This window comes from Urocitellus parryii, chromosome 6 (genome assembly GCF_045843805.1).
Source record: "Urocitellus parryii isolate mUroPar1 chromosome 6, mUroPar1.hap1, whole genome shotgun sequence".
NCBI lineage: Eukaryota > Metazoa > Chordata > Mammalia > Rodentia > Sciuridae > Urocitellus > Urocitellus parryii.
The window spans coordinates 148,732,081-148,745,013 of NC_135536.1; the positions used below are offsets into that span (position 1 = coordinate 148,732,081).

Below are 12,933 nucleotides of genomic sequence, written 5' to 3' on the forward strand. Positions count from 1 at the left end.
TATATATCTGTAAAAACTCAACAAAAATGTATGGATGGAATACACTGGGTATTTTAATTGATCTAATATTTCAAGAAATGCTTTGGTATGGACATCTGATCTCTCCTAGCTGAACTAAAATCATGATAACAAAATAAAAAACATACACCAAGATGTTTCTTTATGATAATGTGAGTTGCTTATGTCTTAGAAAACAAAATAAATCAACTTTCATGTATACATTCATTAATATCAATATTGTTTTCAGTAACTAGCCACCACTATGTAAGAATGCCTTGAATTTTATTGCAATAAGAATGGGAGACTGAAGAAAAAGGTGTTCCTAATTATTAGAAACAACATGTATCATGTAACTGCTCACATGTCTCCAGAAGCTTGAAATCATTTACCATGTTTTATTAATACACCCTCTTAATATCATGTACTTATTGCATTTCATGTATGTAATGGACTTACATGTGTTATCCTTTTAGGATGCTTATTTAAGAGAGAGATACATTATAATGTTCACTTTGCAAGTGAAGACACTGAGGCTCAGAGGAGTTTTGCAATATATGGCTCAGTTCTTAAATGCCCCTGGGCTCAAGTCCCATATCCTACCCCCCAAAAAAGGTAGATCAGTACTACTCTGGCTTTCATGTTTGTGCAGGTCCCTAGGGGGTCTTGTGAACACAGAATCTCATCTGCCCCCTGGATGCCAGCCTTGGAGTGATAAGGGGCAGGAGCTAAGACCTGACTGGCATTGCTTGTCCAGAATAGCAGTTCTCAGTTTAAAGGGCATCCACTTTCCATGGAGGGCCTCTTCTCCCCTGGATGGCCAGGCTCACCCCCACAGTCTCTGATTCTGTTTGGCTACGAGTTTGAATTTCTTTCTTTCTTATTTTTGTTTGTTAGTTTTTTGGGTTTTGTGTGTGTGTTTTGGTGTTGTGCTGTGGATGGAACCCAAGGCCTCACACATGCTAGGCAAGTGCCCTACCACTGAGCTGCACCCCCAGCTCCAAGTTTGCAGGTTTGACTTGTCCCCAGGTAAGGTGAAAGCTGCTGGCCCAGGGATTTCTTTGAGAACCAAGGTAGATATTGAGTGGGTTGGGTTTATCCTGCCCGCATGACCCAGGGGCTGAATTCCAGGACCCAGGTTGCACCTCCTATCTGGAATGGGGAGATTCTCAGGCCCCTAGGGCCTGGCTGGTGTACAAGGTCTCCCTCAGAATTCTCACTCTTCAATGGTCCCTGCTCATCTAGCATCCTTTGACCAAGTATCTGATCTCTGATTTCTAGTCTCTTGTGGGGTGTGGAGGACCTGAGTACCTTGTATCCCCTTCCTAGAATTCTCCTTGAAAGGTCATCTGGTACCCCAAACCTTTCAACATCAGACAGCAATGTTGGACCACCTGGTCCAGTGTTCCCATGCTTCTAAGATTTCAGAGTTTATTTAGGTTTGGGGTTTAAAGGGCAGATGCTGTCCCTGTCAGGGTGGCCCTGTGGTCACTTGCATTTATGCTGTGCTCATTCTCTTGTAGTGCCAGCCAGCAGTGCAAGCCTCCCAACGTCAGATGGAGCAACCTCAATGGGTCCGAGCCAACCATCCCCCGACGACACCACAGGCACCTCACCGCCCCTGCCACCTACCCCAGGCCCCCTGGAGGCTACAGGTGTGAGCATGCAGGCACAGCCAAGTCCTGGGCGTGTGGCCCGCTCTGCCAGTGACCCTACCTCCTGTGCATCCAGTGAGGCAGGTATGGCTGGCTGAGCCCATCTGTGTCCCCAGGGTGTGTCCTGGACACTGAAGGTCTCATAACCTCTGAAAGTGAAGACTCAGCTCTGGGAAGTTGGGCAACACAGTCTGGATGTCTGAGACTGTAGCTGAGTGCGGGTAGTGGTAGCCTGGGGGCCTCTGCTGTGTGAGCAGAGGAGGAGGGATGCAAGAGCTTGGAATGATGGGATTCCCCCCAGCAGTCATCCACTCTGGGGTTAGCTATGAGTGTTGCACACTTGCTGCAGGGACCAGGAAGGGTCAAGATTCAGGCTAGGACAGGGGACTTCAGGTGAAGTCTGTGGGTAAGTGGCATGTCCTCTGCCTGGAGTCTGGGGCAGACCCAAATTTGTTCTCAGCAGCCCTTTATGGCCCCCTTGGTTGTCTTCCACATGCAGTCTGGAGTGTGAGTGGAGTCCCTGTATGACTGTGTGAGTGGACACCAGCCTGGGCTGTAAGACTGTGTAAGACACAGTCCCAATGTCCACAGCCCTGTGGGACTTACATTTCACACAGGCTCCCTCAGAAGTCTTATGGCCCCTGATGTGGGAGAACCCATGCCCATCCTCGTTGCTATGGGAAGGCCTGCATAGTGTCAGTAAAGATTGGTGTGCCTTTTGACTATGGTTCCATCACAGTCAGAAGATTTTCAAAAACGGCTGTGAAAGAAGAAGTCCCAGTATGACTGCACCTGTCTTGTCTCAGTGGTCTTGTCCAGTGGACCCCCAAATAGCCTAGAGTTCATCCAGCCAAAGAAGAAAGAAATCCTGAAAAGGAACCAGGAAGCCACACCAGTCAAGCCTGGAAGCATCCTCCTGGCTGAAATGTCTTATTTTGCACTTTGTAATGGGTTCTCTCCACCTCTCTTTATCCTTCCCTCCCACATGCAGTTGCTGGCTTACATAAGAACATTCCATCTGAATTTCCTGAAAAAGTCCAGCTCTGCTAGTTCATTCAGAGCTTCTCGGCTTCCCTCTGCCCTGTGAGGGCCAACCCCTGAGCCTCCATGCCCACAATCACTCACTGAGGATTGGGGGACAATCCTATGCACTTGGGGGGACTCAGGGATGTGTTCAGGATGTGGCCCTCTGCTGGCTTCCTTTGGTCTGTTCCCCCTCAGTGAAATTAATGGTCTGCAAATCATGACATCCAAGGGGTGGCAATGGGGAAAATCCAATCACCATTTCTTTTCTGCGTCCCACACACCAGACCGTTGCTTCTGGCTCCTCTCAGCCACATGAGACTGTCTCTATTCCATAGGACAAAGACATGTGTCTGACAGGTCCCTGGGGAACCTCAGCTTCAGAGGCAATTCTGATGAAGAAAGAGTTCAGGGCTTGTGTGAGGAGTGTTGTAGGTCCCGGGTAGGAGGACCTGGACACCACCTGAGCCACAGTGGGCCTGGTGAGATGCATGGCTGCTCCCCTTTCATCCATGGACTGGTTTGTTCCTGCTTGTCTGGCATCTAAAATATATGTGTTAGCCACAGGCAGACTGAGATAGTTTTATCAATAATTCCTTTTTCCCTTTCCTGTGTTAACTGAATTCTCTTCTGGTTAAGATGCCTCTTCACACTCTGCCTCGTGCAGCCAGGACCTTGAAACAAGACTGTCTCGGGCTACTCTGGGGACAGGTGAGGTAATTCTTTTCTAAAATGCTTGACATCTACCTGCTGTGAAGTAGGGGTATGAGTTAGCTGCATTAGGTCCTTAGTTGCATTGCCTCTAAATTCAGCTCCCCTCAATGTCACCTGGGAATGTTTCCCTCTCTCTCTCTTCCCCCCCCTCTCTCTCTCTTCCCCCACCCTCTCCCTCTCCTTCTCTCTCTCCCCCTCCCTCTCTCCCTCCCTCCCTCTTCCTCTCTTTCGCTTTCTCTTTCTTTCTCTGAGTGCAGCTGTATCAGGGGCTACAACTAGTTTAATATGCATATGGCTGCTTATTTTACTTTATTGATGGCATTTTAGGGAGTTGATTTGGAGGTTTTTTACACTTTTTCATGTTTAATTCCTGGGCTTGCTCATTGCCATCAAAAAGACCCCAGAACAGTTCATTCAGAATATGTCTACTTGGAATGACGTAGAGAGCGTTGAGCAAGTTGGGCCTTGATGTGGTCCTCCATGAGTGGATCTCAGCTGACTGCCTGGGCCTGGCTTTGTCCAAGGTGCCATCTGACCCATGCTTATTCTATATATGATGCATTGTAGCTGATAGTCAGCCCTGTGGGGAGCTGGAGCCATTTTTCCAGCCCCTGACCTGGTGGGCAGAGCGGGAAGGACCCTGAAAAGTGGCTGCTCTCTATGACTGACATAGTGGAGGGGGTCTCATTGCCCCTCTACCACTCCCCAGCTCTGATTTTAAGGCAGACCCTGTGTCTAGGTGCCACAATTCTGGCCCAGAAAGTGATCAGACCCAGAGGGAAAGGTCATGGAGCTGGGGAAGGCTGAGAAGGGCATTGGCTTAGGAACTCTGGCTGTGAGGCAGATAAAACCGCTCCCTGCCCAGCACCTGCCTTTCTTCTCCCTGGCCTACCTTGCGTTTTGGCCCCCATTCCTAGTCCTTCAGCTCTGGGAGGCTGCAGCCCTCAAGGTTAATACCAGCTTAACCTTGGGCTGAGAAGGGAGGGAGGGACACAGGAAATAGGGCCATGCCACATCAGAAATAAGAAACCCAGGAGAAAGCATGTCCACAGCATGATTCTATTGCTTTGTAAAGAACTCAACAGATGCCTTTTTTTTTTTCCTGGTTGTTTTCAAATTGCATCTTTTCCCTTGATTTTTAGTTTCCACATCTCGCTCAGTCATGGCTAACTATCAGCACCAGCTCTCACCCTCCAGGGACCCTGGGACCTGGAAAACTGACCAACAGTCAAAGCCAGAGGCCTTACAGATGGTCTCGAAAGTGCAGCCACACTCTTTAGTGGACAGCAAGGCCTATGCAGACACCAGGGTTTTGGTGGCTAAGTTTTTGGAACACTCGAACTGTGCCCTCCCTCCAGAGGTGCGGCATGTGGTGGGCACCATCCACTCTGCAGTCACCTCGGAGGAGAACCCGGTAGAAGAGGCCGTCTTTGGTGCTGGAGTCCTGGACCAGCTATGAAGCCACCAGAAGTCTGGACGGGACACTTGACGGAACTGGTGTCAAGCACAGCCTTTTCTTGCCAGAAGATACCATGCTTGACTGGGAGGAGCCTTTGGCCCAGCTTGGCAGAGGACAAATGGAGACCACCCGGAAGTGTCGGGGTGCTCTAGTGGGCAACTGTTATTCCTTCTCTTGAGGTGGCCCTGATCAATGGTCTTCTTGGGAACTGCATCTGTTACCCATTCCAGTACTTCGGAATGATGATTCTCTTGTGTCCTTAGTGAATTTGTTTTCATCAGGCATGTAGCACTTTGAACTGACCAGCGTCACGTGAATGCCAATACATGACAGGTGACACTCATGTCACTGAGAGACACTACATCTCCTCCAAATCAGAGCCATGAAAGCAGGATTCTCCTCCATCCCCAATGTAGTTTAGTATTAAGTGGATAGAGGATGTCATTCCGTCATGGGACTATTTTCCCCTGTGGTTCATATCTCTCTTTAATGAAACCTTTATCCTATTACGGCCTATTATTTCCTTTAAAAGGAAATAAGTAACTTCTGCACAGGTGGCACCCTGAGCCCAACTCTCTGCCCACAAGGGTACAGAGCTATTGTGCCAACAAATCCACCGTGATGGGATTCACCATGGCCCTGCCACCCCTGGGAAGCAGGAAGGTACTGCAAGGGCTTTAGGGCACCTGCCATCTCCTTGTCTCCTGGACCTCTCAGCTGGGCCTCCGTCTGTGAGCTGCCATCCCCGCTTTCTCCCTAGGCTCCCCTTTCTCCATGGTCCCCTGTCCTTAAACCAGAGTCAACAAATAACAGTAAGCACCTTCCCCTTGTCTCTAAGCTCACCTCACTGACCTGGGTTGGGCACAGGGCCCCTTTCTCCAGGGTGTGTATACCTCCTGCTAAGGCATGACCCAGCACTATCCCTCCCCCAGCCAGGTGGCAGCAGGCACATCTGCATTGCATATTTCTATGAGAGCTCTCTCTGTGTTGGTCATGCAGAAGCAGCAAGCCCAACTTGGGTCCAACTCCATTGCCTTGGGCCAACTTGGGCACCTTTGACTTTCTTGCCCCACCCTTGCCCCTTGTTTTCTGGCAACATCAGCTGCAGTCACTTCTCAGCAATGGCCCTAGAGCAGCGCTATCCACAAGAACTTTCTTTGTGCAGGAAACACCTGTACCTGGACCATACAAAACAGTAGTCACTAGTACATAGGGCTGTTGAGTCCCCCAACTGTGGCCAGTGGTTCCTGCTTTGGGCAAAAAGCTTACCTTTGTGCCTGACACAGCAAGTGCAAGAGATGGGCTGGAGGGTACCCACTACTGCTCAGTGCCTGGCTAGGGGTTCGTGATGCTCTTCTCTGTTCTGCATGGCCTGTGCCTATTCTTGAGCACCCCCCCCCCCACACCTCAATATCCTGCATTCCATCCCTCAGCCTCTAATTCCAGTTCATCTAATGTGCTGGGGGCACTTCTCTGTGTTTGGAAGTGGGGCAGGGGGTAGGAGGAGGGTTCCAACACAAATATGGTATAGGAACCCCCCAGCCAGGGTCAGCTGCTAATGGTTTGATTGCTTTGCCAATGTCCTTGGTTGCTGCCTCCCTGAAGTTACTGAGCTCAAAATATATGATTCAAGCCTTTTGACAGCAATCTTCCTTTTCCACAAGAGACATACTAGAGATGAGTTTATGAGCACTTTATTCAGACTATGAAATGGAAAATCTTCTCTAATTTTTCTCAATGAGGGCTTTTGAAGCAAGTCCCTTTGCAGGTAAAGTTAATTGATAGTTTTTCAGAATGGCTTCCCCTGAGCCATGGGCAAAGCAAAGTATTTACATCCTGATGTCCTAGTCCGGGAATAGCAGTATTTTCACGGTCTCTGAGGTGAGCCAGAGCATAGCCAGCTGCAGGCGGGGGGGGGGGGTGCCTGCTGGCAGGGCAGGCAGTGGCAAGTGGGAGGTGTACACAGCAGTGTCCCTGAGCCCTGCCACTGGCTGGGATAAACCATGCAGACCTCAGACCTGCTTACAGTCTGACTGAGGCCAAGACTACTTCCCATGACGCTGACTCAAGCTCTGGGGTATTTTTATTGTGCGGTAAGGGGACAAGTCATCCTGGTGTTCTGTGTCCTTCACTTTGCCTCTCTGCAACAGGGCCTTATCATCTGTCATTTGGGTCTCCTGCCTCAGGCTGTACCTTCCTTCAAGCATAGACTGATGTGCTCTCCTAAAACCTTCAGTCCCAGGCATTGTTCAGAAAGTGCCATCCACACACATACCCACTCACACTTAGTTCTGTATTTGCTGTCGTAACAACTCTATTTTGTGGATAAAGAAACTGTATCCAACTGGATGCCACTTGGCTAGAACCTTCTGCCTCATGGAAACAAGCCTGGCCCATTCTCTCAAGGCCAGGTTGACCCACATGAACACTGGGAAGGCCAAAGCTCCAGGCTTCCAGGAAAGATCCCCAGAAGGCACAGCGGCTGGTAAGGCCCACTTGGGAGTGTGCTGGCAACTTCAGCTCTGGTCCCATTGACCCAGTTCAGCGACATCCTGGTGGTAGCAGTTCCAGCAGCAGGCCTCCAAGGCTCCAAGCAGCATGTGGGCTCTCAGCCAATGGGAGAGCTGGCTTCCTGCCCCTTGCTGTGCATCCTTTCCATCTGGAAGCTTATTCTCCTGTTTCCTGTTTTGGTATCTGGAACAGGCCTGAATGGCTGTTTTAAGAAGTTACTTTCCCCACTTCGGTATGGCTGGGACCTAGGCAGGAACCCAAAGGAGGCTGGCGGCTACTGGGACACCACCTTTAACCCTGGCCTCGGGGGGGGGGGGGGGCTGGGAGGATACTGAGGTGGGCAAACTTTGGACCCCAACTCTATGGCTAACAAGGTTCGGGCATCTTTCACAAGCACTCAAGGTCTCCTTGAGCTAGAGATAAACACACAAATTAAAACTTGTGATGAACCATGATGTAACAGAAAGCTTATTTCAGATGGATGTTCCTTTTCTTTCCCCTCTGCTGTATCAACTCACAGAAGCTGCTAAGGCAGAATTTAAAGAAAATTGTTTTCAAGCCACCAGAGACCTGTTTGTACAACTCAAACGGTTGTATTTATTTAATGTACCTCAAGGTGTTTTAATAATGATCAGTGTTTTAATAAAAAGTATTTCTGGCCTCTGTGTGTCTGAGGTCTAATTGGGACAGAGACAGGATGAGGGCTATGTGCACCGTTGGCCAAGAGCAGGGTCCTGAGGGCTTGGGCTGGGCTCCCTGCCAGCTGCTGGGGAGTGGGAGGCACCCAGAGCTGCCCAGCTGTGCTTCCTAGGAGCCCCCTGGAGAGACTGAGCTGCAGGAGCTCAGGAGGAGCTCCACCCGATGCACGCACATCCCATCCACACTGACCCACACCTGCCGCTCCGTGGAGGCAACACCTGAGGGCTTCTGGGAGAATACAGGCCACAGCTCAAAGTTTTTCTTCTTTTTTTTTTTTTGACTGTGTATCATTTTGGCGGGAGTCATGCCCCCATGTCATCTGCTAGCCATAGCCTTCCTCCCTGGAGCCCATCACACGCCTTGTCCTGGGCACTGCAGGAATATTCCCTTGGGCTGCCTGAGCTGCGATCCCTCCCCTGCTTCTCCTCAGGTTATGACGGTTCTTTGCATTCCCCAAGATGGTGCTATCCCTGCTAGCATTTTTTTTTCTTGGCACAGAGCTTTCAACTCTTTGCCTCCCCTTTCTAACAGAGTTTCCTACTGAACATTTTTCTTTGACTCTACCATGCATCCTTTCTGAAAGAAGGCCTGGAGCTAGAGTTCACTTTGAAAGACTGTTCTTACATGCCCGGATGGCCAAGGAGGAGCTTAACGGAGTGCTTAGCTAGCATCCCTCAGGGGGCCTGGTAAGAAAAACCGCTTGTTCTCCCCCAGAACCCCAGGCCACAAAGGTGCTTGGTGAGTAGCTCCGATCAGCAGAGCATGCACTGCTGTGAGCAGGCCGGAGAGAAGGGGTCCTGTGTGCCAAGGTCCCCAGGCTAGTAGAGCTGGAGTCCCCTCCCTGGACTTTCTGACTAAAGCCCAAGTTCACTCCGTGGCCTCCCCATGCCAAGTGACACCAGGGCCATCCCACAGAGAAAAGAAGGTGACACAAGAACTGCCTGAGTCCCGTTAGTGCCCTAGACAACTGCAAAGGACCTCACAGGTATAAAGAGGGGGCTGGGAGTGGTGCTTCGACTCTGTATCATACCCATACACACGCGTGTGCGTGAACATATGTGTATACCTCTTCTGGAGGCAACTGATATTTAAATCCGAAGAAGCCCAAGTCTCCATCTCTTTCTTATTCAGTTAGTAGCTTGTGGCCATGTCTCTCACCTGGGACAGGTGGGTAGAGAACCCAGAGCAGCCTGGTGACCTGTGACGTGACTGCTGACACTTCCAGGTGCTGCAGGGTTTGGCCCCCACGAGATCTGGTGACCTTAGCATGCATCCTCTGACCTCATGGCCAAGAGCTCCCAAGACCCTAGACTGGGAAGGGATGCTGTCACCATATGGCAGACTTGCAGAGCCACTCACTAGAGAGTGAGAACCAGAGGCCAGTTGGACCTATGATGCTTAGTGAACACACCAGCCACACAAAGAGCTTCCATCATGACTTCAGGTTTATTAGTGAGATGCGCGAAGTCTTCCTAAGGTCAGCTGCATGCAACACACAGGTTACTCCTCAAATACAGTAATCCTAAAGCTTTAGTTACTGCGTGGTAAGGCTTCTTAAGTCACAGTGTATTCTTCAAGGCCTGGGCCAAAAAAAGAGACTTCCAGACAAAATTATGTCAGTTAACATTGATCTCTAATGAACCGAACCGGACGATGGGTTCCTTCATCTACACACGCTCTAATACTGCTCATGGCGGGGGCGTCTCGCTTGCCACGTAATCAGCGCTCATGGCTGGTTGCCTCAGGAAGGGCAGAGGTGGAGTTTTCTGGTGGGTTTGGATTGTTGGAGAGGAGCGTGTGTGGATGTGTTTGTGTCGATAGGTTTTAGACAGGGGGCAGACGCCTGTGCTGCTGTCCTTGTCCCTGGCAGGATGGTGAGAGTGTTCCCACCTGGCAGGGGGCCCTGCCGTGGAGAAGCGTTCAGGAGGGTGGGTGCCCAGGTAAGTTCACAGAGACTCAATGACTCGGAATGAGGGAGGGGGACAGGAGAAGCAGGTGTGGTCACCAGACATGGGAAACCCCTAAACTTCTGAAGAACAGCTTGCCCAAAGAAAAGTCCAAATGGTAACATTTTTCTAAATAAATATGGAGTTTTGATGTTATGACCATCATCCTTTATTGAACTCAGGAATATCTCCTTTCCTGGTAAATACTTACAATCGATCACATGTTCCCACACTTTTAGTGCAAGTCACATCCTGGGAGCCGGGCTGCCCACGCTCCTGTGGAAGCAGCAGCAGAGTCAGCTGTGCGGGCTCTTCGGGGCTCCAGTGGCACCCCCATCAACCCAGGGGGCGGGAGAGGGCTGCTTGCCCCCTTGCAGGCGCTGTGTCCCTCAGAGGCCTCCCTTCATGGCGGCATGAGTGGGTCCCCATGTTTGTGTTCTACAACTTCAGGGAAGAAAGACACACACTCTCTACGCCACACATGAACACCCCTGCCAGTCACAATGAGAAAAACAGTTCAGAATGTGGCAAAAGACTTGAATGTTTTACAAAGGTTTGTTCCTGCGACTCTCCTTTGATAAAAAAAAAAAAAAAAAATGTACCCCTTTTGGCAGAAAACAAAAAAACAAAAAAAACCAAAAACAAAACAAAACAAAAATCAAATCAAAACAACCGGGAGGAGGTAAGGGCACACCCTTCGGGGGCCAGTGTTCTTGGCTGGGCGGTGCGATCAAGGGGCAGGGCTTTGTCCTGGCTTCCTGCTTTTCTGGGTCCAGGTGGGCCTGCCTGGCGACCCCGGCTCCGTGGCAAAGGCTGGGTGGGCCTAGATGTACAGCGGGGTCTCCTGGCCCGTGAGGAGCCTGAACATGGCAGCAGGCATGGTCTTCATGTGAATCTGTCAACAGAGACAGGAGAATGAGCTGCTCACCCACTCCCCACAGGTGCTCCCCACAGGTGCTCCCCTCGGTGCCGTCAAGTGAGAACCAACAGTCGAGGTGAACATCTCCCAAGAGCCTCCTGTTGAGAATGCCAGTGCCTCCGAGTGAAGGAAGAAGGAGGTGCTGTGCAGACAGACCCGGGTTCCCCATCCCTGTCTTCACACAGTCAAGTGCTAGTTTTCCCTTCAGCTCATGCTGACATCAGGAGGGTGGAAAACTGGACTTTTAAGGGTGTCTGCAATTCACCTCCTCGGGTGAGGGAAGGCTGCAGCATCCCCAGGAACCGTGGGGCGTGCACTGTGCTTCAGTGAAGGGGAGACCAAGAGAGCCCTGCCCACTAGGCTGGTGTTCTGGAGGGCTGGGGACGGGCTCACTGAGGAGCGGGCTGCCCTCAGACCATCATCCTTTCAGAATCCCTTAGGGAATAACCCTCAGTGCCTGACCTCCCCCCCTACCTGGCTCCAAACAGGATGGGCATAAAACAAGGAAGGCATGAGGCTGCTCCCCAGGGACACCAACCCCAACATCCTTGAGGACACTGGACGGAAGGCATGTCTTGGGGGGCAAACACCAAGCCACTGGAAGCAAAGAAAAGGTGAGCTCCAGCCCTTCCCAGCCCAGCAGAGTGCTGTGCTCCGGGCCGGAGGGTCTGCCTTGCCCACTGCCTCTATGGGTGGGTGTTGTTTCTGAAATATCTAGCTGGCCTGGGTGCTGCTGGCCTCTGCCCATGCCCAGTGCTCAGGGAGAGGCTACCAGGAGTTAGCCGCTGATCCCACCCAGGTCTGGCCTTCCTCAGGCAAACAGGCTCGGGCCCTGGTCTGACCAATGCAAATAGGTAAAACTTGCAGATAAGATTTTCCCACCTTTGCCCCTTCAACGTTTGTTTGATCTGTTCAGATGTTGGCTCTTCCATCACCCTAGGAAGGCTTTTTCCATCAGAAGTTTCATTCTGGGCAATGCTTCAGTCTGAAACCCACCCCAAAGGCTCATCTAAACTTCAATCTTGTTTATCAGTGACTAATTTTCCAAACGTGCTCAGGCACGATGGAAAACGCAGGCAAGTGCTTTCATCTCCCAGCTCAGCCAGCAGGTCTGCGGCCGGCGGGGGGCTGACGGGACTCCAGCACCTCACAGCCCGTTCTCCTGCCTCTTTGAAATCAATCCATCTGGGGTGTGAGGAGTGGGAATCATTTCTCACTGCTCCCAGCCTGGCTTCTCCTCTGGATTGATTTCTCTGTGGGTGTGAGGCTGATGGCTCCCGTGTGGGCAGCCATTTCCAAGCGCCTACTTAGGAAAATTGGATTTTCCTTTCTTGGAAGCCATTTGTAAAGGGAAGTTAATGGCAGCTTCCCCAGCCCCTCTCTTTCTTCATAGAGTCAGCCATCGCCACCACCATTCGGGGCGGGGGGAATGTGCCTCCTCCCTGGGCCTCAGCAGTTTCACAAAATACCGAGTGTCCTGATGTGGCCCAGGAGATGGGATCCGAGGGGTGACCTGGAGATGGCTCACCTCCCCACCCACACTCTAAAATGGAGTCCAGGCTCTCTGCCTCACATGGCCACCGGGGGAGCACCACACACCACCCAGAGCCTGGCCGGACCCTCAGTGTGCAACCCAAACTCTGCCTGGGCCCTCTCCCCACTTATCTCTCCAGCTCTCCTGGGCCTTACTCTTTGGGCCATCACCCATGCCTCTCCCAAAGAGACTGTCACCCTTCTTGAATGAACTGCCTTCACAGGCTCACTCACACTCCTATACTCACACATGTGAACACCCAAACTCACAGAGACCCTCACAAAAACACCCACACTCACTCACTCCCAGGTACACTAATACCCATGCCCACCCACCCACACTCTCATATACACTCGTTCATACACACCCACTCATCTACATTCACACACACACCTTCACGGGCACCTTCACACACCTCACACATACACACGCGCCCACATTCATGCACACCCCTGTACCACACCGCAGCGGGAAGG

The 12,933-nt window shown here is 51.2% G+C and overlaps 2 protein-coding genes across 7 annotated transcripts in view; one reads left to right on the forward strand and one right to left on the reverse strand.

The window, feature by feature from the left end:
* Entrep2 (endosomal transmembrane epsin interactor 2) overlaps nucleotides 1–4,848 on the forward strand; it is a 406,888-nt gene extending 402,040 nt beyond the window's left edge. For 2 of the 3 annotated variants that reach the window (XM_026406972.1, XM_077800245.1), the window contains 3 exons: nucleotides 1,521–1,745; nucleotides 3,315–3,386; nucleotides 4,532–4,848. In XM_026406972.1, coding sequence (XP_026262757.1) covers nucleotides 1,521–1,745; nucleotides 3,315–3,386; nucleotides 4,532–4,848 — 614 coding nt within the window. The remainder of the gene's footprint in view (nucleotides 1–1,520; nucleotides 1,746–3,314; nucleotides 3,387–4,531) is intronic. The other variant, XM_026406973.1, reaches the window with a different exon arrangement.
* Nucleotides 4,849–10,827: 5,979 nt separating this feature from the next.
* Nucleotides 10,828–12,933, reverse strand: part of Apba2 (amyloid beta precursor protein binding family A member 2) — a 67,432-nt gene continuing 65,326 nt past the window's right edge. For all 4 annotated transcript variants that reach the window (XM_077799949.1, XM_077799948.1, XM_077799950.1 and 1 more), the window contains one exon: nucleotides 10,828–10,899. In XM_077799949.1, coding sequence (XP_077656075.1) covers nucleotides 10,828–10,899 — 72 coding nt within the window. The remainder of the gene's footprint in view (nucleotides 10,900–12,933) is intronic.